At 42.9% G+C, this 26734-nt stretch overlaps 1 protein-coding gene across 5 annotated transcripts in view; it reads left to right on the plus strand.

The window, feature by feature from the left end:
* LOC143817033 (uncharacterized) overlaps window positions 1–26734 on the plus strand; it is a 160309-nt gene that overhangs the window by 95293 nt on the left and 38282 nt on the right. Inside the window, exons 12-19 of one of the 5 annotated variants that reach the window (XM_077298083.1) lie at window positions 1962–1990; window positions 7951–8024; window positions 11918–11973; window positions 13628–13639; window positions 14271–14343; window positions 15687–15739; window positions 22373–23093; window positions 23361–23398. In XM_077298083.1, the coding sequence (XP_077154198.1) occupies window positions 1962–1990; window positions 7951–8024; window positions 11918–11973; window positions 13628–13639; window positions 14271–14343; window positions 15687–15739; window positions 22373–23093; window positions 23361–23398 (1056 nt within the window). The remainder of the gene's footprint in view (window positions 1–1961; window positions 1991–7950; window positions 8025–11917; window positions 11974–13627; window positions 13640–14270; window positions 14344–15686; window positions 15740–22372; window positions 23094–23360; window positions 23399–26734) is intronic. The other 4 variants (XM_077298086.1, XM_077298087.1, XM_077298084.1 and 1 more) reach the window with 4 other exon arrangements.

The following is a 26734-nucleotide window of genomic DNA, read 5'->3' on the forward strand; positions in this document are numbered from 1 at the left end:
TCACCGATTGCCACCAGATTCCTGAAGAGGATGATGGTAAAAACCCCTCGACTGACTAGAAAAGACCTGCAGCAAGATTTGGTGGTGGCAGGCTGTGAGGTGTCGGTGTGCACATGAAAGGCGCGTACTGAACATTGAATGTCTCCATGCCAAAACTCGTAATGACGTCGTGTCTGAAGGGCTGAGCAGGAACGGGTCCTGACCTAAGCCAAAAGAAATTAACGAGTCAAGTTGTTATGCATGCAAAATTGCTCACACTGGCCAAAAAAACAGACAAAACATAAGACCGCAACCAAAGCCTGCAGCATATGGAGGGCAAGATAGATTCAGTTAAGTATCAGGAAATCATAGGAGAAAACATTGTCTTCTGTGAGGATGCCGAAGCTTCTGCATTATTGGACCTTTCGAAAGGACAATGAGGTATTGTTGGAATCCTAGTCCACCAAGACTGTTGGTCAGTCGTCAGTCACCTGATCTAAACCCCATAGAAAATATTTTGTGGGATTTGAAGAATGTAGTTTCATCGTGCAAACCCAAGAAAATTAGTTAACTGGAGGCCATTGCCCAAGGAAAATGGGCTAAGATTCCTCAGGAACATTGCCAGAAGCTTGTGTTTGGCTATGCATTGTTTGCAGCACGTCATAACAGCCAAAGGTGCTCTAAGTTTTAAAGAAACTTGTTATGAAGAACATGAATAATTCTGAGACTCCCATTAGTCAGTAAGTGTGTCATTTCTCAGACTCTTCATTTCGGGACATGGGAACAATGGGTTATATGCTGCCACCAGAAGGCTGACACTAAGAATACATCTTAGAAAAAAGCTGACTTCTCCCCAACAGCCTACACCTGGACAGCCACCACCCAGCTACTCAGTTTAGCTTAGTATAGGTCAGAGTTGACTCCCAAATGCCAGGTTTATACCTTGGCTATCCTTGTCCAGTGGATCCTGACTTGTAGGTCATCGGACAGGACTGTCTCATGGGCAGAGTGATCTGTGGGCCACCGTAGTAGCCCCCTGGATCTGGAGAACCTCAATCAGGTCTTGGAAGGTCTTCAGTTCTCTCCTTTCATGCTCATTAGAGAGATCTCTCCATTGTACAACCTGAAGAAGTAGGCTATGCAGCATGGATTAATGGAGTGAAGGTGCACATGTTCATTCTCCACTATATTCATTCTCTATGGGTCTACCAGAAATAGCTGAGTGCAATACACTACTTTCTCCAGCAGTCCCGCAGACAGTGAATGGTGTGGTGGTCAAAAATGCACACCTCCACTCTAAGGAGGGGCTGCAGAACCTTGAAGTTGCTAGTATTATGGATCAGGGATAACTTGATATTTGAGAAATAACCCTTTAATTCTTTAATACTGTAATTGAAAAACTAAACCGCCTTTAAATGGGTTGTCCCATAAACCCTATCCCCATGGTAGGTAATAAATGTATGCTTGTTAAGACCCCCTCTGATCACATCAATGGGGGTTCCCGAAGTGCCCTGTGTAATGGAAATGATCTGTTAATGAGCATGTGTGACCCTTTTCCCAAAAACTGTCAATTAACTGTCTATAAGAAATATTGTTAATTTGTAGCGCAGTGATCATACATGCTCAGAACGCTTCCTTCAATCAGGTCACTTGGGACCCCTGATTTTCCAGATCAGAGGGGATTTCATCAGCCGGACTCCCAGCAATCATATATTTCTCATGTATGGATATGTGGTGAATGTTGATTATTAGACAACCCCATTAACTTGTGTTAACTGTAATATATGCAACATTGAGACTGAAAACAAAGAAAAGGTGTAAAGTTATTTTAATTACCGTAGTATCCAGTATTATTTAGCTTGGAAACTCAAGTGTAAAACTTCTCTCTGTGATCAAGATCTAATAAGAGAGAGTACAAATGTTAATGAATATATTATCTGTAAAGCACTTTGTGTAACAAATTCAATTTTTTTCACTTACAGGAAGCTCTTCCGTCCTCGTCTGGCCAGCCGTAAGTTTTTAGAGTATAAATATACAAGGGTGTATTCACATGTTGCAGAAATTTCTGTGGCTGTCCTATTCTGAATGGCATTTGCAAAAGTTTCTACAGTTTCACTCTACTGAATGGAGTTGTATTGGCTGCAAGCACATGGATTTCTGCAATATCTGCCCCTTATAAATCCACCCTAAGATTGTGCAAATAGTGAAATGCAGAATATATTGTAACCTGATTTGCATGCTCCAGATTTGCTAGCTAGATTGTGAGCCTGTTACATTTATAACAGTTTGAATTAAAGCTTTATTCATCACATTTAGCCATACATCAGATGCATATGTCAGTATATTAAGAAGTATATACATACACCCTTAGGAATACAAATACAAACTGGGTAATTGCCCCGGGCTCCCACTCCCCAGTGTCTACAGCAGGAGCCACACTGATAATGCTATTACCGTCGTAGCTTCCAATGTGGAGGCTTCTTTAGGACCTTTGGTGATATCACAATCACTGTGGAAGTCAGAAGAACTCAGGGGGGAGATGGACTGGTGGCAAGTCCTCTAGTGTGTGTGTGTGTGCGCTCGCATCTGCTTTTGTATCAGTCGGTATGTGTGTCTCAGTTTGTGTCATTGTGCCAAGAATGTATGGGCTCCTGGTGGCATATAATAGTGTCATCAGAATGTATGAGCTCCTGGTGGTATATATTGATGAAGATATCAAAATGTGGGCTTCTGGTGGTATATGTTAGTGACAACATCAGAACGTGTGGGCTCCTGGAGGAAAATATTAGTGAGGACATCAGAATTTATGAACTCCTGGTGGTATACAGTGAAGGAAATAAGTATTTGATCCCTCGCTGATTTTGTAAGTTTGCCCACTGACAAAGACATGAGCAGTCTATAATTTTAAGGGTAGGTTATTTTTAACATTGAGAGATAGAATATCAAAAATAAAATCCCGAAAATCACATTGTATAAATTTATTTGCATTTTGCAGTGAGAAATAAGTATTTGATCCCCTACCAACCATTAAGAGTTCTGGCTCCTACTTACAAGTTAGATGCTCCAAATCGGCTTGTTACCTGCATTTAAGACAGCTGTCTTACATAGTCACCTTTATAAAAGACTCCTGTCCAGACTCAATCAGTCAGATTCTAACCTCTACAAAATGGGCAAGACCAAAGAGCTTTATAAGGATGTCAGTGACAAGATCATAGACCTGCACAAAGCTGGAATGGGCTACGCTGGGTGAGAAGAAGACAACAGAAATACAAAATGACTGTCATTTGACATCGATCTGGGGCACCATGCAAAATCTCACCTCTTGGGGTATCGTTGATCATAAGGAAGGTGAGAGATCAGCCTAAAACTACACAGGGTGATCTTGTTAATGATGTCAAGGCAGCTGGAACCACAGTCACCAAGAAAACCTTTGCTTACACACTACGCCGTAAAGGTTTAAAATCCTGCAGTGCCCGCAAGGTCCCCCTGCTCAAGAAGGCACATGTGCAGACCGTCTGAAATTTTCCAATAAACACCTCGATGATTCTGTGAGCGATTGGAAGAAGGTGCTGTGGTCAGATGAGACAAAAATTGAGGTCTTTGGCATTAACTCAACTCGCTGTGTTTGGAGGAAGAGAAATGCTGCCTATACCCCAAAGAACACTGTCCCCACTGTCAAGCATGGAGGTGGAAACATTATGTTTTTGGGGGTGTTTCTCTGCTAAGGGCACAGGACTACTTCACCGCATCACTAGGAGAATGGATGGAGCCATGTACCGTAAAATCCTGAGTGACAACCTCCTCTCTGCCAGGACATTAAAAACGGCTCGTGGCTGGGTCTTCCAGCAAGACAATGACCCAAAACATACAGCCAAGGTAACAAAGGAGTGGCTCAAAAAGAAGCACATTAAGGTCATGGAGTGGCCTAGCCAGTCTCCAGACCTTAATCCCATAGAAAACTTATGGAGGGAGTTGAAGCTCCGAGTTGCCAAGCGACAGCCTCAAAATCTTAATGGTTTCGAGATGATCTGCAAAGGAGTGGACCAAAATTCCTCCTGATATGTGCACAAACCTCATAATCAACTACAAAAAATGTCTGACTGCTGTGCTTGCCAACAAACAAGGGTTTTGACACCAAGTATTAAGTCGTGTTTGCCAGAGGGATCAAATACTTATTTCTCACTGCAAAACGCAAATAAATTGATATAATTTATACATGTGATTTTCTGGATTTCATTTTTGATATTCGATCTCTCAATGTTAAAATTAACCTACTCCTAAAATTATAGACTGTTCATGTCTTAGTCAGCGGGCAAACTTACAAAATCAACAAGAGATCAAATAATTATTTCCTTCACTGTATATTAGTAAGGACTACAGAATGTATGAGCTCCTAGTGGTATATATTAGTGAGGATATCCGTATGTAAGAGCTCCTGGTTAGTATACAGTCATGGCCAAAAGTGTTGGTACCCTTGAAATTGTCCCAGAAAATTATTGCAATTACACTTGTTTTGTTATACACATGTTTATTTCACTTGTGTGTACTGGTACAGCACAAAAAAAAACAAAGTGAAATTGGACATAATTTTACACAAACCCCCAAAATTGTTGGCTCCTTACCAAAATTGTGAGTAAGCAATTTTATATCAAGCATGTGATGTTCATTCAAACTCATCTGTGGCAAGTAACAGGTGTAGGTAATGTGAAACTCACACCTAAAACCACATAAGGCTACGTTCACATTTGCGGTGTGCGCCGCAGCGTCGCCGCCGCAACGCACAGCGCAAATGTGAACACATGCACAACGCTGCTTTTTGCGCCGCATGCGTCCTTTTTTCCATTGATTTTGGACGCAGCAAAAATGCAACTTGCTGCGTCCTCTGCGCCCCGACGCGGGCGCCGCAGGGACGCATGCGGCGCAAAAAGCAAGTGCACCGCATGTCCATGCGCCCCCATGTTAAATATAGGGGCGCATGACGCATGCGGCACCGCTGCGGCGCCCGACGCTGCGGCGCCCGCCGCGAATGTGAACGTAGCCTTAGGCTACTTTCACACTAGCGTCGGGCTCGGCCCGTCGCGGTGCATCGGACCGAGGTTCCCGACGCTAGCGTTGTCTCCGCCGCACAACGGGGGCAGCGGATGCATTTTTCCAGCGCATCCGCTGCCCCATTGTGAGGTGCGGGGAGGTGGGGGCGGAGTTCCATGTAGCGTTTTTTGGTCCCGACGGTCCGCCACAACACGGCGCAACCGTCGCACGACAGTTGCGACGTGTGTCAATCCGTCGCAATACTGCAATGTGGCGGATTGCAGTTAACGCTAGTGTGAAAGTAGCCTAAAAGGGAGAGAAGTTTACTCACTTTGCATTGTGAGTCTCTATCTGCCACACTAAGCATGGAGCTTCTTTTTTTTTTTTTTTTTCTTTTTTTTTTTCTGTATGGATGTCCTGAAGGAGTCGGTGTGACTCTGAAACGTGTTGACAATAAATCAGCATTTTATACCTGAAGTGGATGTCATTTCATCAGTAAGCGCAGAAAACTTCCATTGCCCTGGCATTTTTTTTCTTTGACACTGTCGTATGGAAGATGCAGAATCTTGACTACAATTCTTCATAATGGCTGTCACACACAACTCAATGAGGGGAGCTCATTAACCCCTTCTCTTTTTTGTGTTACTTGGATAAGACCCTATTTCACTTTTGGATTTTATTAAGCATGGAGAACAGAAAGAGGATTAGCTAACTGTCTTAAGTACTTGTAACAATCTCAAGGTTACAAGTCCATCTCCTGGGATTTTGATGTTCCTTTGTCCACAGTGCGCAACATAATCAAGAAGTTTACAACCCGTGACACTGTAATTAATCTACCTGGATTGGATGGCTGAGAATAATTTGATGAAAGGTTGCAGCGCAGGATAGTCTGGATGGTGGAGAAGCAGCCCCAAAGAAATTCAAGCTGTTCTGCAGGCTCAGGGTGCATCAGTGTCAGCACGACCTATCTGTCGACATTTGAATGAAATTAAACATGGTGGAAGGAGACCCAGGAGGACCTCCGTGCTGACACACACACGTAAGAAAACTAGGCTGCAGTTTGCCACAATGTACTTGAGTAAGCCAAATTCCTTCTGGGAAATTGTCTTGTGGACAGATGAGACCAAGATGGAGCTTTTTGTTAAAGCATATCGTTCTACTGTTTACTGTAAACGGAATGAGGTCTACTAAAAAAAGATCACACAACCTACAGTCAAATACTGTGGAGGTTCAAAGTTGTTCTGGGGTTGTTTTGCTGCCTCTGGCACGGGGTGGCTTGACTGTGTGCAAGGAATCATGAAATCTGTAGATTACCCTCAGAGTTTGGGTTGCATTGTAGTATCCAGTATCGGAAACCTGGGTTTGCCTCCTAGATCATGGGTCTGCCAGCAGCACAATGACCACAAACACTTCAAGAAGCACCCAGAAATGGATTGAAACAAAGCACTGGAGAGTTCTGAAGTGGCAAGCAATGAGTCCGGATCTAAATTCCATTGAACACCTATAGTGAGGTTGGGAGAAGGCACCCTTCAAATATAAGTGATCTGGAGCAGGTTACAAAAGGAGAGTGGTCAAAAATTCCAGTTGAGAGGTAGAAGAAACTTGTTGATGGTTCTAGGAAGCGATTGATTGCAGTTATTTATCCCTAAGGGTGTGCAACCAAATATTGAGTTGAGGGCGCCAACAATTTTGTCTGGACCATTTTTGGAGTTTTGACTGAAATTATGTCCAATTTGCCTTTTTATTTTTCACTTTTTTGTTGTTGTTCTTCCAATACACACAAAGGAAATAATCATGTATAACAAAACATGAGCAATTGCAATAATTTTCTGGGAGAAATACATCATTTTCTAGTACAATTTCAAGGGTGCCAACACTTTTGGTCGCGTGTGTGTGTGCTTGGTGTATACATATGTGTGTTGTTGAGAAATAATCTTTTATCACTTTATATAAATGACCTTTCTTAAAAAAGAAAAATCCACAGTGAAACACTATGGAAATCTCCAGTAAAATATGCTGAAGGTTTTAAAATCTGCAAAGGGAAACTACCCTTCATGTAAAATAATCTCTTGAGGCAGAGTTATCTTCCAGGCAGCGTCCTGCGCCGGCGCACTATGTCCCGGAACACAGCGAGATACTTCCGGGACATAGTGCGCCGGCCCATGCGCACTAATGCTTTTCGGCTTTGCCTGCAGTTGGGCAAAGCATACTGCGCGTGCCCAAGGCAAGATTGCCTTGCACAGGCGTGTACTACGGAGGACAGCGAATGAACTTCAAGCCAATATTGCGGCCAGCATGCAGCCAGCGGGTAAGGAAAGGGTGAATCAAACACCCGAAAACACCGCCCATCGTACCGAAAACCGGTCCCACCAAATTCAGGTGACAGGTTCCCTTTAAAGGGAACCTGTCATCTGATTCATGCTGTCCCGGTTGGCTCTTCTCAGCACAGCTGTAGGTGATTGAAAAATCTCTCCCATAGCAAGAGACTTGTTAATAGTCTAGAAAAGTTCGTAGAGAAGCTGATCCGGGTTGGAGCTGGGCTTGTCTATTCTCCAGCTATGGTCTCCGGCTATATTTTCTCTGTAATGCTCCACAATCATGCAGCCAGAATCTGATTCATGCTCTGAGGTTTGGTCAGCATGAATCAGAGGGCAGATTCCCTATTAAACATTGTACACACAATGCGGAATATATGTAGTCAAAACTACAAGCGAGGCATGACGTGTCCGTCTGCAGAAACGATCCCTGAACAGAGGCATAGCAAAATAGCTAGAAGTGTCCAGTCACTTGGCCAATAGAGCTTACATTTGTGTTATCGAGAGGAAAGTCTGTCATTGTATTTGTTCGTATATAGTATTTTTTACTTAAAATGTAAAAAAGCAAAATGCCAAAATTATAGAATTATTTCAGTCATTATCCTCTCAACATTTAATTTACTTCCAGCATGAGCTCAGGCACAAACTCAGAAGAAAGTGAATCTCTACTGAATCCAAAAGTGAAGGACTCTTTCTCGCTCAGTGAGTACTGTTGTGTTTGCTTCCATAGGTGATACTGATTTATTTCACCCCATCTCTAAGCCTGGATTACACCAATTAGTAACCATGATTCAGAATACTGTTAAAAATGGTCTAACCAAATATATTCTCCAAGGTATACAGTGTACAGTTCCATGAAAATATCGTTAACCCTTTAATGCAAAATCACACTCTTTCTGTTGGCCTGTTTCTTGAGCTCTCCACCAAATCCCTCACAGCAAAATTACAGGGTGATAATGGGTTGCTGTGGCAACCAAAGACCAACAGTGGCCTTCAGGTCCATTATCGGTGAAAACTTAATGGATCTTGAAAGAGTCGGAGTTTAAGGGGGACCTGCCCATCGAAAACGGAGATAATACCCTGCACTACATTAGTACTGCAATTACTTATCTATGTAATCAATGGATTGCATGTTAAATTCTTAAATATTGCTGAAAAAAAAAATCATGTTTCCCAATAAAAAGTGTCTTCATCTGGAAAAAATCCCCCCCCCCCCCCCCAAAAAAAACAAAACACATATTTGGTATTGCCATGTCCATAGCAACGAATATACGGCTACGTTCACACTAGCTTTGTTTTACAGTACCAACAAAGTGTGAGATTTCAGAAATCTCATGTGCACAGCTTGTTTTTTTATCATCTTGTTTTTGTGATTTACATGTTTTTTTTGGCACAATGGAGCATGTCACTTCTTTCAGCATTTTTCACCCAATGAAATTGAGTGTTGAAAAAACGCTGAAAAACGCAGGTATCAGGTTTTGCTGTGTTTTGTGCCAAAACCTGATTCTATACAACAGGGACTTTATTTTTTCTACACTAAACTTTATCAGCATGCACAAGACACAAATCTATCATGCCAAAACCGCCGCAAAAAAAAAAACGCATCAAAAACTCAGCAAGAAAAAACAACAAAGAAAACATACTTTTTTTTTTCTGCAGTTTTTCCTGCTAAGATCAGGTTTTGCTGCAGAAAAAACACTGAAAAAATGCCCAGTGTGTAAAACAAAGCTAAATTTTCTGTTTTTGCTCAACCCTGCTCCTCGATAAAATGAAATAAAAAGTTATCAAAAAGTTTGTATGTATCCCAATATTGCGTTAAAAAAGCAAAGCACTTTATAAAAAAAAAAATGGCTGTCAGAATATAAAGACGCCCCCACCCTTTCCAGATTTGTTTCCTTTTTTTTAAATTAATTTTCCTATAAAAAATACGAAGTTATATTTTATCTTACATAGTGAGTGGTGGTAAAAACAAAAATAAGTGCCAGAATTTGTTTCCTGTTCCCCCAAAAATGCAATAATAGATGATTGAAACGTCTTATGTTCCCAAGCAAAAAACAAACCATCCTACAGCTCTCTGTGGAAAAAATGATATGTTATGGTAACAAAAGAAAATACTATTTTATAAAGTACTAGATGGTAGCCCGATTCTAACACATCGGGTATTCTAGAATATGTATGTAGTTTATTTATGAAGATTTTAGAATAATACATTAAATACAAAGGATTTACATTAAATACAAAGGACTGCACCTGTCGCTGATTGTTCGCGGCCGGCCATGTAGTATTTAACAGGCCGCGGAGTGTATAGCACAGCCCGCGGAGTGTATAGCACAGCCCGCGGAGTGTATAGCACAGCCCGCGGAGTGTATAGCACAGCCCGCGGAGTGTATAGCACAGCCCGCGGAGTGTATAGCACAGCCCGCGGAGTGTATAGCACAGCCCGCGGAGTGTATAGCACAGCCCGCGGAGTGTATAGCACAGCCCGCGGAGTGTATAGCACAGCCCGCGGAGTGTATAGCACAGCCCGCGGAGTGTATAGCACAGCCCGCGGAGTGTATAGCACAGCCCGCGGAGTGTATAGCACAGCCCGCGGAGTGTATAGCACAGCCCGCGGAGTGTATAGCACAGCCCGCGGAGTGTATAGCACAGCCCGCGGAGTGTATAGCACAGCCCGCGGAGTGTATAGCACAGCCCGCGGAGTGTATAGCACAGCCCGCGGAGTGTATAGCACAGCCCGCGGAGTGTATAGCACAGCCCGCGGAGTGTATAGCACAGCCCGCGGAGTGTATAGCACAGCCCGCGGAGTGTATAGCACAGCCCGCGGAGTGTATAGCACAGCCCGCGGAGTGTATAGCACAGCCCGCGGAGTGTATAGCACAGCCCGCGGAGTGTATAGCACAGCCCGCGGAGTGTATAGCACAGCCCGCGGAGTGTATAGCACAGCCCGCGGAGTGTATAGCACAGCCCGCGGAGTGTATAGCACAGCCCGCGGAGTGTATAGCACAGCCCGCGGAGTGTATAGCACAGCCCGCGGAGTGTATAGCACAGCCCGCGGAGTGTATAGCCCAGCCCGCGGAGTGTATAGCCCAGCCCGCGGAGTGTATAGCCCAGCCCGCGGAGTGTATAGCCCAGCCCGCGGAGTGTATAGCCCAGCCCGCGGAGTGTATAGCCCAGCCCGCGGAGTGTATAGCCCAGCCCGCGGAGTGTATAGCCCAGCCCGCGGAGTGTATAGCCCAGCCCGCGGAGTGTATAGCCCAGCCCGCGGAGTGTATAGCCCAGCCCGCGGAGTGTATAGCCCAGCCCGCGGAGTGTATAGCCCAGCCCGCGGAGTGTATAGCCCAGCCCGCGGAGTGTATAGCCCAGCCCGCGGAGTGTATAGCCCAGCCCGCGGAGTGTATAGCCCAGCCCGCGGAGTGTATAGCCCAGCCCGCGGAGTGTATAGCCCAGCCCGCGTCATATCCCTATAAAAAAAAAAAGAATTAAAATAAAAAATAGTTATATAGTCACCTTCCGTTGGCCCCCGGATCCAAGTGAAGCGGTTACCGACGCTCCTCGCACGCTCCGGTCCCAAGAGTACTTTGCGGTCTCGCGAGATGATGACGTAACAGTCTCGTGAGACCGCTACGGCATCATCTCGCTAGACTGCAGTGCATGGAGCAGTCACCGGAGCGTCTCAAGGAGCTGGGAAGGCCTGTTCCTGATCCGGGGCCGACGGACGGTGAGTATATAACAATTTTTTATTTTTTTTATTATTTTTAACATTAGATCTTTTAACTATTGATGCCGCATAGGCAGCATCAATAGTAAAAAGTTGGTCACACAGGGTTAATAGCTGCGGTAATGGAGTGCGTTACCCACGGCATAACGCGGTCTGTTACCGCTGCCATTAACCCTGTGTGAGCGCTGACTGGAGGGGATTATGGAGCGGGCACTGACTGTGGGGAGGAAACAGCTGCTATTTTGCCGCCGGACTGTGCCCGTCGCTGATTGGTCGTGGCCATTTTGCCGCGACCAATCAGCGACTTGGATTTCCATGACAGACAGAGGCCGCGACCAATGAATATCCGTGACAGACGGAAGTGACCCTTAGACAATTATATAGTAGATTTTATTTTGTGTGTGCAAAGTAGTAAATCTTAGCCGGAACACCTTGAAAAGTTGAAAGTTGACAAAAATGTTGGCGCAACCGAACTTTTCACATTTTCACTCCAGTTGGGACCCTGAAATGTAATTTCAGGAGAGCTTGCAGCAGAATGTCCTTTTGCCTCTAGCTCGTCCTCCTCCCTCCCCTCTTCATAGAACTTTTAAAGCACCAACTGTCCTCACCTATCTCCGTAATGGGAAAGTTCAGGAAGAAAAAGCTGATTTCACTGATAAGATACATTACACATTTTCTTATTTTCATTGAGTAGTGGAAAAAAAATTAGTTACTCTTAATCAGAATATCAAATTTACAAAAATATAAAAAAGCCAGAATTGCTGCTTGATTGTTTTTTGTTTTGTTTGTTTGTTTTTTGTTCCTTTCACGTCCCAAAAAGCATAGTAAAAAGTGATCAAAAAGTTGTATATAAATGTATTTTATGTATTTCCTTAAGGTGGATTTCCAAAAAGAAAAAAGAAATATACTTTAAACAGAAAACCTAGTAAGCAGGTATGCCTGGTTTAGCGCTTCACTGTACACGAAAGTATTGAATTTTTAAAAGGTAATGTCCACTTTGAGGGCAATCTCCTCACCATGTGATGAAGGTAGCAGCAGTCAAGTAGTATAATCCTTGACTGACCACCTCACTTTTACACAGATGTTGAATATCATTGTTTGCTATTGGACATAGTCTGTCAGCAGGTTTTTGCTATTTAAAGGGAACCTGTCGGCAGGATTGTGTACAGTAACCTACAGACAGTGTCAGGTTGGTGCCGTTATACTGATTACAATGATACCTGGGTGATTAAATCTGTCTTGTGGTTGTTGTTGTTGTTGTTTAAAGGGAATCAGTCAGCAGGATTGTGCTAAGTAACCTGCAGACAGTGTCAGATTGGCGCCATTATACTAATTAAAATGATACCTGGGTGATTAAATCGGTCTTTTGGTTGTTTAATGTTTGATTTTTGTTAATAATATTCCCGTCCTCCAGAGTGGCCTGTGGGGGTCTTCATGTGGTGCTCTGATTAGGTATTTACCAGTATGATTCTGACAGGTCACTGATCCCTCACTGACCTGCCCCCGTTTTACATAATAAATATATATAAATATATATATATATATATATATATATATATATATATATATATATATATATATATATATATATATATATATATATATATATATATATATATATATATATACCGTATTTTCCGGCGTACAAGACGACTTTTTAACCCCTAAAAATTGTCCCAAAAGTCGGGGGTCGTCTTATACGCCGGGTACGGCGTGTGCAGGGAGCGATCCTGGATGATTCCCAGGGTCTGAAGGAGAGGAAACTCTCCTTCAGGCCCTGGGATCCATATTCATGTTAAAAATAAAGAATAAAAATAAAAAATATGTATATACTCACCCCTCTGAGAAGCCTGGCTCTCACCGCTGTCAGCGTCTGCCTCCGTTCCTAAGAATTGCGAGCGTGAAGGACCTTTGATGACGTCACGGTCAGGTGACTGGTCACATGAGCGGTCACGGACCAATCACAGGCCAGTCACCTGACCGTGACGTCATCGAGGGTCCTTCATGCTGCAATTCTTAGGAACGGAGGCAGACGCTTACACCGGTGAGAGCCAGGCTTCTCAGAGGGGTGAGTATATACATATTTTTTATTTTTATTCTTTATTTTTAACATGAATATGGATCCCAGGGCCTGAAGGAGAGTCTCCTCTCCTTCAGACCCTGGGAACCACACGCTGTATAAGATGACTGGGCGTATAAGATGACCCCAGTCTTATACAGCGGGCATATCCCAAATTCCATATTTTATATGGAAAAGTTGGGGGTCGTCTTATACGCCCAGTCGTCTTATACACCAGAAAATACGGTATATATATATATATATATATATATATATTTATTTATTTTATTTTTTTATTTTTTTTTTAAATCCTCTTCAACCTGAGTATTTGTTGCTGATGTTTCTATAGGAGGGGATGCTCTGTAATTGAAATATGTGACCTTGTTGGACATTGTAATGTCTGGACTCTGTTTGTTGTTTGTTTGAATTTCATTAATAAAAATCTGATTTATAAAAAAAAAAAAATTGTTTAAAAAGTAGATTTCCAACCATGTTGTTTTTCCCTCATTTTTTTGCGACAATGGTCAGGACTCGCCAAAAGTAAGTTTGTATATTTATTCTCCTAGTAGTAGAACAAGATACTAAACATTTCTATACTGCTTTGCACCAAATCAATATTTCATTTGCACCTGTCATCACTCCGATTCTTAGCTTCTAAACATTTTAGCCCCCGATAAATGAAGACTGGTGCTTTGCGCGCCATTCTTAATGCAGAGCGTGCTTAGAGAATCCTTCATTCGCTGTATGCCACCATAAGGATTTTATGCCAGTCAGAAACTAGAGTAATTTTGCTGTAATGTACTCCATTTTTGATGATGATATTCCAACCACTTTTCAAAAAGATGGAGGACAAGCATAAAAACGTTAAAAGTTGGGAAAAAAATGTTTTAACAAAAAAATTGTATTGTTAGAAACCATTTAACTCCAGAATTTTGGCGCAATCTGTTTGATGAAAAAGGTTTTATGATCACAATTTGTCTTGGGGAAAGGTTGTGTTTTATGCTATGGTGAGGCCATCCCACCTGAGGCTTGAAGAAGCTTAGAAACTTTTTTTGTTTTAGTGTCGCTACCTACAACAAATAGTGCATGCAGCCCTAGACCAATGATCTACAATTGCTGGAAAATTTTAACAGGCTATCAGGAGAAATTTAAATATTTTTTCTTATGACAGCTTCAAGAAATTCTACAGAAAATTACATCAGAGGAAAAGAAAGAGTTATCTCAAATTTATTCTGAGCTTGGTGGTAAGCAGAGACATTTACACTTGTTTAGGGCCTATTCACATTAACCAGGTTTACATACAAGTGCTGTCCGAGTGTAGCACAGTCAGCAAAACGCTGACCCATTAGTCAAGTCAATGAAACAATGTATGTATATCCGTACAGAGAAAATCATAGCATCTGTTATTTTTTTCCAAGATTTGGATGCCCTTATTTAAAGTCAATAGGTTCAAGAAAAGTATAAAGCACTTGGACACAAAACTGATTCAAGTTGAATAGAAAATACCGGTTTTTTTGGACTATAAGACGCACAGGACCATAAGACGCACCTAGGTTTTAGAGGAGGAAAATATTTTAAAAAAAATTGAAGCAAAAAATGTGATCACTGAGCACTGTTGTAGGAGGAGGGGGTGCTTCTGACACTGTTATAGGGGTAATATCCCCCAATTCTGTACTAATATCCCCCATCCAGGTAGATATGACCCCCATCCTGGCACCCCTATCCTGGTATACATGGCCCCCCATCCCGGTATACATGACCCCCCTATCCTGGTATACATGGCCCCCATCCTGGTAAACCTGCCCACCCCCTTTCCCGTACCCATCCTGGTAAACATGGCCCCCATCACGCTGCACACATAAATAAAATAAACATTTCTACTCGCCCTCCTTCCTCTACGTCCAACATTGCGACCTGTTCTGATGCCAGCAGCTGATTTCAGCGTGCAAGCAGTGCATGATGTCAGGACCATGCGCCTCCACACGCCGAGGTCATAAAAATATTCACTGCTCTCCACGTCCGGGACTATGGGAGTGGAGAGCAGTGAATATTAATTTTCTTTAATAACTGGCACACTGTTGGCCACAGCCTCCAGCTCCTGCAACGGTTGGGCGATCATGTGTGCCTGCTATTAAAGAGAGGGAATATTCACTGCTCCACATAATCCCACCCACCTCTTAGTGCTGGTTTCAGTGCATAGACGTGGGCGGGACTATGAGCGTGGGGAGCAGTGAATATTCATTTTCTTTAACAGCGGGCACATTGTTAGCTCCAGTCACTGGCTCCTCCCTCCTTTGACTCCGTCCGCCGACGCTGCTGCTCACCCCCTCCTCCTCCATCCACAGCTACTCTATAAGTTATATAATACATCCGGACTTTAAGACGCACCCCCCCACTTTCCTCCAAAATTGGGGAAGGAAAAAAGTGCGTCTTGTAGTCTGAAAAATACGGTAATCTTTTTTTTTCACTGGTGAAAAACAGACAAGTTTTACATTGCTTGTCTCACTGCAGCCTAAATAATTCATTTTTTTATGCAGATTTAAATTAAAAAAAGTTTTTACAAAATCTATTTTTGTTTAACTAACAGGATCAGAGTCGTATCTAACTACAGAAATGGATGTAACATCAGACAATCAAAATGTAAGTTTTGTGGGTTTGCCCACTTCTACAAACAATTACTTTTTTTTAAATTTTAGCTGGGATAACAGAGACTTTACAATTACCCCTGCAGTACACACCTGTGGACTTTATGTATCATTTAATATTTAAAATAGGAAAGATGCAAAGGTACAAAAAGGTTCAAAAAAGTTAACAATCTATGCTTGATAGTGTCCCTTACAGGGCTGAAGGTAAAAATCCTGTTTAAATTTCTTGAAACCTGGCTCTCCACTGCATTTGGGAAAGAGGTCTTATCTCCCCAGTTTGCATGAAAATGCGCCCATGGAGATCCTGCCAAACCTCCCCAGCCAAGGGTTCCTCCACGTCCAACTGCTCTCATGCACTATAGCAGGAATTTTTTATGTTCTGTTTTCAATCAAACATATAATTCTGGAATAACCTAATTTGAGTTATCTGAATTAATCTCTGGACTTAAATTAGCTTCTATTTCCTCGAGATAAATGTCTGTTTAGTATATTGGTGTTGCTTACCAGATTTTGTATGTATTCTTTTTTTTTTTTTTTTTTGTGAAAAGAGGGCAATATCTATATGAGGGTTAATGCTGGTGTCCGTGAATTTGAGACTCCAATGAACGGACTGGTTGCAGGTCTTCCATCTCAGGAATTGAAGCTTGAGGGAGATAGTTTGCATAGTCCTGGTGCACTCTGAGTCGCCACACATCTCAGAATCTTTGGGTGTAGCTGGATCAAGATGCTCGAAGGAAATCGTCAAACCACGCGCTGTCAGGCGATTCCACAGAAATTAGTTTTATTCAACATGGAGTAAGGTTATCCATATGCTGCTGCAATGTGTTCTATATGTTTACAGACTTGTCAGAGGAAAGTTTACATGCCAAAAATGCAATTCTGTGACTCTTGGAGGAAAAGGTGCAAAGTCTTCAGGAGAGAATAGGTACACTGAAGCTTATCAAAGAAGATGAAGATTTCCTTGACAGAGCAGAAGAATCATTTCAGAATGTTGCAGTAGAACTTTTCAGTGTTCCTGCAGCAGCTAATGACAGGGTAGAAATAACTATTCAGAATGTTCGAAGGGAAGCACCTTTCAATGTACCTGCGGATGAAGAGAAATGGAAGCTTGTGATCCAAAGAAGCAGTAGGATGAGGAAGGCAGTCAGCATCTATATCGCTGAAGAATCTCTACCAGGTTCTCATGCAGGACAAATATGAAGATCTACATCAAAAAAGTTCTTTGCCCACAAAGAACACACCAGTAAGAAATCAGAAGCCTCTTGAAGGGAGAAAAAGAAGCACTATGGTGAAGAAAAGGAGAGTGATTGTCGTGGGGGTTCCCTACTGAGAGGAACAGAAGCCGCTATCTGCCGACCGGACATTACTTCGAGTAGTGTTCTGTCGTCCAGGTGCAACATAAAACATCTTTATTCCAGAAAACTCAAAACAAACAGGTAAGCGATATCCTCAGGTTCGCAGCCGGGTCCTCAAATCAGTCCGTGTCCAAGCCTGCTGCCGTGGACAACTGCACCTCCAAATAACTCTTGGATGCATCCACAGCTTTGAAGTCCCTGGCTCTGTGTTCAACTTCACACAGGCCTGGGTTGCAGAGTCTCCCTCTTCAGCTTGCAAAACGCTGACACAATCAAGACAAAACTGAGAGTTTAAATGGGCATTGTGGACATAGAGCCACTCCCAAAACATGGAGTGGAGGGAGGGATTTGCCCCACTACCAAACCTGCAAATTCCTGTAAAAATTAAATCCCATGTCGGGTTTTCCTAAAATCTGACTTGGTCAACTACGTTTGGTGTAATCACAATGCGCTCCAGGGGGTTTAATATGTCTTTGTATGCATCATGGAGGAAATATAGCAGCCCTCATAAGTGATTTTTCCCTGCCTCACAACAGCCAAAACAAAAATATGCTGCTAATGATTTTTTTAAGAACTCTGCTATTAGAAGTGGAAATAAAGAAAAAAAACAACAAATGAATGAAATGCTCTATTTTGATTCAGAAAATTTTCAAGAGAAACGGACTACAAACTAAAATGTGTCTATACAATTGCACAGATCATGGGAAACAAACAAGGAGAATTGGAGCTGCTAACAAAGGAAGAGAGATATGTCCTAGGCATCGCTGAAACTTGGTGGGATGACACATGATTGGAATACAAACCTTGAAGGCTGCAACTTATTTATTAGAAACAGGATTTTAACAAGAGGAGAGGAGGCATTGCATTGTATGTTAGGAAAATGTATATCTCCACAGTACACCAGTGCAAACAGATAATCTGTATGTGGCATGTTCACACAGAAAATACAGAGCATAGGGCTCAGCCTATTAATGGTGCCATATGGCGGGCTGGCCAGTGCTGACTATAATGCATCCTGTGTGAACAGAGGCCACAGTTTACAGAGCCATCTAGTGCACTTTATATTTTTCGGGGTGCAGCTGGGCCCTAGATGGCTCTGTAAACTGTGGCCTCTTTTCACACAGGATGCATTATATTCAGCATTGGCCAGCCCACCATATGGCGTCATTAATAGGCTGAGCCATATGCTCTGCATTCTCTGTGTGAACATGCTACATACAGATTATCTGTTTGCACTGGTGTACCAAGCGGCCAATCCCTGATTGTAGGCTGGCTGCCTCATGGGTATTATTGCACCTGTGCAGTTGCCATCTTAACTTGGGTCCGCTGCACCTTGATAGTGCAATTGATCAGAGGCCGTCACAGGTAAGCAGCTTTACTACTAAAAAACATCTCAGTAAGCTCACTAATGAAAGCATTGTTTTTTAGAACAGCCTTTAACAATATCTGAACTTGAACATGCCCTGCAGTCTTTACCAAATGAAAAAGCCCCAGGTTCTGATGGCCTGCCAAGGGAATTTTACAAAAAATATTATGATCTTTTGCTCCCCAGGCTGTTGAAAATTGTCCCAAATGCATTGCAATTAGGCCAACTGCCGAGTTCTATGAACAAGGCAATAGTTGTTCTGTTAAAACCAGGGAAAGTCTTTGACAGAGGCATTTAACCCCTTAAAGACCGCTGATACGCCTTTTAAAGGCGGCAGTTAAGGGTACGTATTCCTCAGTGCTGCTTTTTAACGGCTCTGAAAAAGAAGAAAGAAGGTATAGCACCCCCAACGTTGGAAAATCACCACCCCGGATGTTGTGATTCAGCTCGATTTTTACCGTGCCCAGTGTTGCACGACCACCGTTATTCACCCAAAAAAAAAAGGTCCGATTTTCTATTTATTTCCCCCTCCTCTGATATGATCTAGCATACCAGAGGAGCGAGAAATAGTTTCCTTTTCCCCGGTAACTCCGGAGTACTCAGGCCCTGTTCCCCGGCTCGAAGTGTCTTATTCCGGGAGGAAAATGAGATCTGCCAGCCAGCACCCGGCAACAAAAGGAGATTTTTCCTGTTGGTTCATTTTAATCACTGTGATAGATGGTATCACAGTGATCAAAATGAAAATGAATTTGTAAATCAAACCCTGATTTATCACCCCCTTAGTTAGGTAAAAATAATAAAATAGAAAAATTTTATTTTTTTTCGGTTAGGGTTGGGGTTAGAGTTAGGGTTATGGTCGGGGTTAGGTTTGGGTTGGGGTGTTGGGGTTAGGGTTGAGCTGTAACTGTTGGGATAAGGGCTGAGATTAGGTCAGGGGTAGGGCTGTCTTTAGGTTGGAGTTAGAATTGGGGGGTTTCCACTGTTTAGAACACAACATGGTACCCGACTTTGATTCCAGCCAATTTTGCGTTCAACAGTCAAATGGTGCTCGTCCCTTCTGAGCCCTGCCATGTGCCCAAACAGTGGCTTTCCCCCACATACGGGATATCGGCATACTCCGGAGAAATTGTGCAACAAATTTTGTGGTTCATTTTCTTCTGATACCCTTGTGAAAATTTTAAAAAATGGTTTGGTTCCAAAGTAAATTTTTTGCGAAAAAGGTGAAATGTTATTTTTTTCCTTCCACATTGCTTTAGTTCTCGTGAAGCACCTGAAGGGTTAATAATCTTCTTGAATGTAGTTTTGCGCACTTTGTGGGTTGCTGTTTTTAGAATGGTGTCACTTTGGGGTATTTTCTGTCATATTTACCCCCCAAACTCATTTCAAATGTCAGGTGTTCCATAAAAAAATGGTTTTGTAAATCTTGTTGGAAAAATGAGAAATTGCTGGTCAACTTTTAACCCTTATAACTTCCTAACAAGTAAAGTAGACATGTGGAAAATGTTATTTATTTACTATTTTGTATGATATGACTCTCTGATTTAATGGCACAAAAATTAAGTTAGAAAATTGCAAAATTTTCAACATTTTTGCCAAATTTAAATTTCTTTCATAAATAAAAGCAAGTCATATCAAATAAATTTTACCACTAACATGAAGTACAATATGTCACAAAAAAAGGGGTTGATTATCTAAGTCAGTTATGGAAAAAGGTACACCATCTAAAGGGCAGGTCACCAGCATATACCGCCGCCTTCCGAATTCATTCTTAGTGCAATTTCCAATAGAAGCCAAACAAAAATGTAAGGAGGGTAAATGGAATGCAATCATGGAATTGATACCCAAGTTGTCCCTCAGTAAGGCTCGACACTTCTCACAAATTATTCTTAATAATAAGAAATAGAGCACACCTAGCTTCTTAAATAAAATAGCAATCTGTTCTGATGCAACTTGTCCTGTGTGCCGTATGGAGGACTCTAATTTGATGCACGTCCTTTGGGAATATACTGGGAGGGGATTCTGATCATCATTAAAAGGATCTATAATATCAAGTTTATGCCAAGATATGTATTTTGAAGTTGTTAGGCTTGAATTCCATTTTGTTTTTGTCCAGATGGGGATTTCTTGAATTTTATTTTGGGCAAAGAAACTTATTGCATCTAGATGGGTTTGGTCCTTTCCCCCATCAATGACTGAAAAAAACCCAGCTCAATAGTATTACTAGAAAGGAAAAATGGCTATATAATGCTCTAAATTAGTCTGAGAGGATTCAATGGAAATATAAAAAAAACTTTAATAAAGTTCTGAGATATGTATATATTTTTTAAAATCATTAAAATCTAAATTTTAAAAAAAGCCTTATAAGTTTGTGTTGCCATAATCGTACTGACTGGAAGAATGTTTCCAGGTAATTTTTGCCATGCAATGAACAATGTGAAGACGAAACTCACAACAGTGGCAGAATTGCGTGGAATTTTTTTTTTTTCACTGCCGTGTTGGTGTCATAATGCTACAATTTGTCTTTAAATAAAACTAGCCCTCATACGGTTATGTGAAAGGAAAAATAAAAAAAGTTATGGCTCTTGGAAAAAGGAGAATAAAAAACCTATGCTCAAACAAAAAATCACCCATTTCTTAAAGCGAATCGGTCAGTAGGATTTTGCTCGGTAAACTACAAACAGTGTCAGATCGGTGCAGTTATACTGAGTAAAATGATACCTGGGTGATGAAATCAGTCTTAGGGTATGTGTCCACATTCAGGATTGCATCAGGATTTGGTCAGGATTTTACGTCAGTATTTGTAAGCCAAAACCAGGAGCGGGTGATAAATGCAGAAGTGGTGCATATGTTTCTTTTATACTTTTCCTCTAATTGTTCCACTCATGATTTTGGCTTACAAATACTGATGAAAAATCCTGACCAAATCCTGATGCAATCCGGAACGTGGACACATACCCTTATAGTTGTTGTTTAATCTTTAACTGAAAACTACAAATAATGAGTTTCTCGTGCTTCAGGGTGACCTGTGGAGGGTCTTTGTGGTGCTCTGCTTGCATGTGCATCTGAATGGGCTTGTAATGGGTCACTGATCCCTCACTGACCTGTCCCCTATTATACGTAATGCATATAATATTGAGGGGCTACAAAAAATATATATATATATTCAGCAAAATGATGCCGGCAGCAGTGCCTGTGCAGCAGCATGCATCGCATTAGGCATATAATATGGTAATGTAAAAAATATAATGAGAACTTAATCAAAATAGTGGCAGCGCATGCGCAGTAGCAGCTTTCTGATAGATTCTACTACGCAAGCGCTGCCCCCATTTTGCTGCAGCCACATTTTTTTTTCCAGCAAAATGGCGGCACGCAGAGTAGCATCTACTACTTGCTGGTAGATGCTACTGTGCATCCGCTGCCACTGATTTGCTGGAGAAAAAAAGTGGCTGCAGCAAAATGGCGGCGGCGTTTGCGCAGTAGCATTTATTGGAGCGCAATAGATGCTACTGTGCAGGAGCATTTGATTATGGGTTTTTTTTTTGACACAATATTCTATGCAGTATGTAAAGTAGGGGGCATGTCACTGAGAGTTCAGTGACCGGTCATAAGCCCATACAGATTAATAGCTAACCAGAGCACCACATGAAGGCCCCCCACAGGCCGACCCGGAGCACGAGCAGATCATTAACTGAAAACTACAAATACAGGTTAAACTGCAACAACAAGATGGGTTTCATCACCCAGGTATCATTTTAATCAGTATAACTGCACCGACCTGACACTGTGTGTAGTTTACTGAGCACAATCCTGCTGACAAGTTAGCTTTAAGGTGTTAATAAGACCTTGCAGCGTTTCAGATTGCTGGTGTTTGGGGACATCCTAAAACCAATCTTGTTTTTTCTTGCAGGGTGAAATGACTACAGATAATCCTATGAATACCGATGTTACCGAAACCTCAACATGTTCAGACAGTTCTGAAGGGGAAAAGACTCCGGAGAGACTGCCCGAAATTAATGTGCAAGGTATTCCCTCAGCATACTCTTCCGAGAGAGAACATTTCACAGATGAACAAACTGTCTCATCACAAGCTGAGAAAATACCAGACAGAGTGTCGAAGAGTTTAGCTAAAGGACAAAAGAGCTTAAACAATGTGATTTCTATGCTCAGTAGCACATTGTCCTCAGACAGCGATATATTAGACAGATCAGGTATGAGTACACTTGATGCAGCTCCATCGTCAGCTTCTAATAAGTCTATAACAGATGAAACATCGCTAGAATGTTCTGATTTATTTAATGTCCAACTTGCTAAGGACCTTGAAGCTCAAGGAACTTCTGAAACCCATCCTTCAGGGCATACTTCCATGACAGAACCTGAATCCATTCTCTGCTCTCCACTTACACTGGAGAAGGGTGGGAGCAAGTCTGAAGTATCTACCAGCATCAGTGATGCCTCAGTGGAGGAAATGGAAAATGACTTGTCAACATCTCCGCTCTCTAATGGAGAAATCGTCCCTGTGGCAAGTTCCAGTAATGTTAAAACATTGCTTAATGAAAAAGCACAGAATAAAAGAAGAAGTTCTAATATTGCCAGCAAACAACAGATAATAGCATTCTCAAAAAATCTAGGTGTGTGACTCCATTTACATGACGGTCTGACAATAAGTCTCAGATAACTACTGGAGATCTGTGTTAGTCCCTATGGAAAAGGTCCTAGACTGGGAGCTTTTCCTATTCATATGGTTGTATTTATAGTTAATCACTAATTTCTAAAATAGTTTTCCTCTGCAAGATTTGACTATATTATTATTTTACATAAATGTATTGTATGGGCAAATATTTATTGTTTTTGTCATTTTATATATTTTTAAAATTTTTAATTTTCTTTTATTTCAGGGACTCTTACTGAACAGTTCAGGAGTTTTGTTCCACAGGTAACTGAATTCCTAGAGAACCACTTTATCGGCATAACAAACACTTAAAGGGAATGTGTCAGCAGGTTTTTGCCATGTAATCTGAAGATAGCAGGAGATGGAGACTGAAACACAGAATTTGGGGATATGTCATTTATTACACTATGTGGTGGTGTTTACTTGTAGTGAAGGTTTTATCACTTTTGGTTAGCATTGCCCTGACTACATAAGTCCAACCATGCACCCTCCTCCTGTGATAAGCAGCTCACGGTCTATAGACATTGTATATACAGATCCTGGTGTGGGCGGGGTTAGCTTTCTCAGCTCTGCTGCATTGCTGACTCTAAAAGCTCTGATTGTGTCCAAACAGCTGCACACAATATACTAAGTGATACATTGCTGGAATCAGGGTCTCTCTTTTTACATTATGCTGCTCTGAGATGAGGTACCAAAACCTGCTGACAGATTCCCTGTAAGGCCCAATCCAGAAAAGATAAAAATCAATTGAACCCCTCAATTTCAATGGGTACAACTGACCATCTAATTTTATGGGGGTCACCTAACTCTCCCCGACCTTATGATATCAGGGGAGGAAAACGATCAAAGTGTTCGAATTTCAACTGCTGATCCTTTTGCTTGGCAGGGAGAATATCTGCTGCCAGATAAGTCTGTTAGCCACTCTCTCGTGGGGAACACAGAACCACCCGGCCGAGCATTCCTGAGTATTGGAAGTCGAGGAGATAGCTGTCAACCAAACGATTTTTCACCTGACCGCTATCTAATGTGTGTGGCCATCTTTAGTCTTAGTTATGTGTGTAGATGGGGATACTGATGCGCATACACAATGAATGAAGGCATACCCACCAATCAGACATTTAACCAAACCAGGCACAGCATCCTTGACCCTTTTTTGAAAGGGTTGTCCCTTTTCAGGAAAATTTCTCTCCCACTCTGTTAACTATTAAAAAGCCAACCAAGTATTACTTACCCTCACCAGGTCCATAACCAGCTCTCCTCTGCTGCCCCGATCACAGTTGTTTGGCTGCAGTATTGCTCAGCAGCCCTGCCCCTGTAAATGGCACAATCGGCTCTGAGTTGCTGATCTCACTGATTGGCTGCGACTGTCATTGTGATGTCAGTGCTGCAGACGATAAGATACTGGGCCAACAGCAGAGATCCTGTGGACCTGGGGAGGGTAAGTAATATTGCGTGTTTTTTTGTTTGTTTGTTTTTTTTAACAGATAACACAGCCTAGAAGAGATAATTTTCTGAAAGGAGATAATTAGTTCATATCATTGAGTATTTCCTGATGTCTCTCTTACGGATGGAAGAAAAAAGGACGGTCTTGGCCTCTTTCAAGATCTTCTGACATAAGTCTGACAACACACTGGTTCTGACAGCTGCCGAAGGCACCAGGTTTAGACAATTCTATCGTGTATAACGATGTTATATAAGCGAGTCAGGAGACCTCCTGTACTATACAAGGGGAAGATCATACAGATAACATCAGTGTAGGGAGAGACGAAAGAATCTGTAGTGTTTAGAAATCCCACACGGCAGCTTCACTGTTTGCCTGCCACGCCGGAGTGGAGATCCCTGTAGTACAGGAGAGCATGTGCACACGCCGGAGTGGAGATCCCTGTAGTACAGGAGGGCATGTGCACACGCAGGAATAGAGATCCCTGTAGTACAGGAGAGCATGTGCACACGCTGGAGTGGAGATCCCTGTAGTATAGGAGAGCATGTCACACGCTGGAGTGGAGATCCCTGTAGTACAGGAGAGCATGTGCACACGCTGGAGTGGAGATCCCTGTAGTACAGGAGAACATGTGCACACGCCGGAGTGGAGATCCCTGTAGTACAGGAGAGCATGTGCACACGCCGGAGTGGAGATCCCTGCAGTACATGAGAGCATGTGCACATGCCGGAGTGGAGATCCCTGCAGTACATGAGAGCATGTGCACATGCCGGAGTGGAGATCCCTGTAGTACAGGAGAGCATGTGCACACTCAGGAATAGAGATCCCTGTATTACATGAGAGCATGTGCACACGCCGGAGTGGAGATCCCTGCAGTACATGAGAGCATGTGCACATGCCGGAGTGGAGATCCCTGCAGTACATGAGAGCATGTGCACATGCCGGAGTGGAGATCCCTGTAGTACAGGAGAGCATGTGCACACTCAGGAATAGAGATCCCTGTATTACAGGAGAGCAATGTGCACACGCCGGAGTGGAGATCCCTGCAGTACATGAGAGCATGTGCACATGCCGGAGTGGAGATCCCTGTAGTACAGGAGAGCATGTGCACACGCCGGAGTGGAGATCCCTGTAGTACAGGAGAGCATGTGCACATGCCGGAGTGGAGATCCCTGTAGTACAGGAGAGCATGTGCACACGCCGGAGTGGAGATCCCTGTAGTACATGAGAGCATGTGCACATGCCGGAGTGGAGATCCCTGTAGTACAGGAGAGCATGTGCACACTCAGGAATAGAGATCCCTGTAGTACAGGAGAACATGTGCACACTCAGGAATAGAGATCCCTGTATTACAGGAGAGCAATGTGCACACGCCGGAGTGGAGATCCCTGCAGTACATGAGAGCATGTGCACATGCCGGAGTGGAGATCCCTGTAGTACAGGAGAGCATGTGCACACGCCGGAGTGGAGATCCCTGTAGTACAGGAGAGCATGTGCACATGCCGGAGTGGAGATCCCTGTAGTACAGGAGAGCATGTGCACACGCCGGAGTGGAGATCCCTGTAGTACAGGAGAGCATGTGCACATGCCGGAGTGGAGATCCCTGTAGTACAGGAGAGCATGTGCACACTCAGGAATAGAGATCCCTGTAGTACAGGAGAACATGTGCACACTCAGGAATAGAGATCCCTGTATTACAGGAGAGCAATGTGCACACGCCGGAGTGGAGATCCCTGCAGTACATGAGAGCATGTGCACATGCCGGAGTGGAGATCCCTGTAGTACAGGAGAGCATGTGCACACGCCGGAGTGGAGATCCCTGTAGTACAGGAGAGCAATGTGCACACGCCGGAGTGGAGATCCCTGCAGTACATGAGAGCATGTGCACATGCCGGAGTGGAGATCCCTGTAGTACAGGAGAGCATGTGCACACGCCGGAGTGGAGATCCCTGTAGTACAGGAGAGCATGTGCACATGCCGGAGTGGAGATCCCTGTAGTACAGGGAGCATGTGCACACGCTGGAGTGGAGATCCCTGTAGTACAGGAGAGCATGTGCACACTCAGGAATAGAGATCCCTGTAGTACAGGAGAGCATGTGCACACGCCGGAGTGGAGATCCCTGCAGTACATGAGAGCATGTGCACATGCCGGAGTGGAG

This window comes from Ranitomeya variabilis, chromosome 3, assembly GCF_051348905.1.
Source record: "Ranitomeya variabilis isolate aRanVar5 chromosome 3, aRanVar5.hap1, whole genome shotgun sequence".
Taxonomy (NCBI): Eukaryota; Metazoa; Chordata; class Amphibia; order Anura; family Dendrobatidae; genus Ranitomeya; species Ranitomeya variabilis.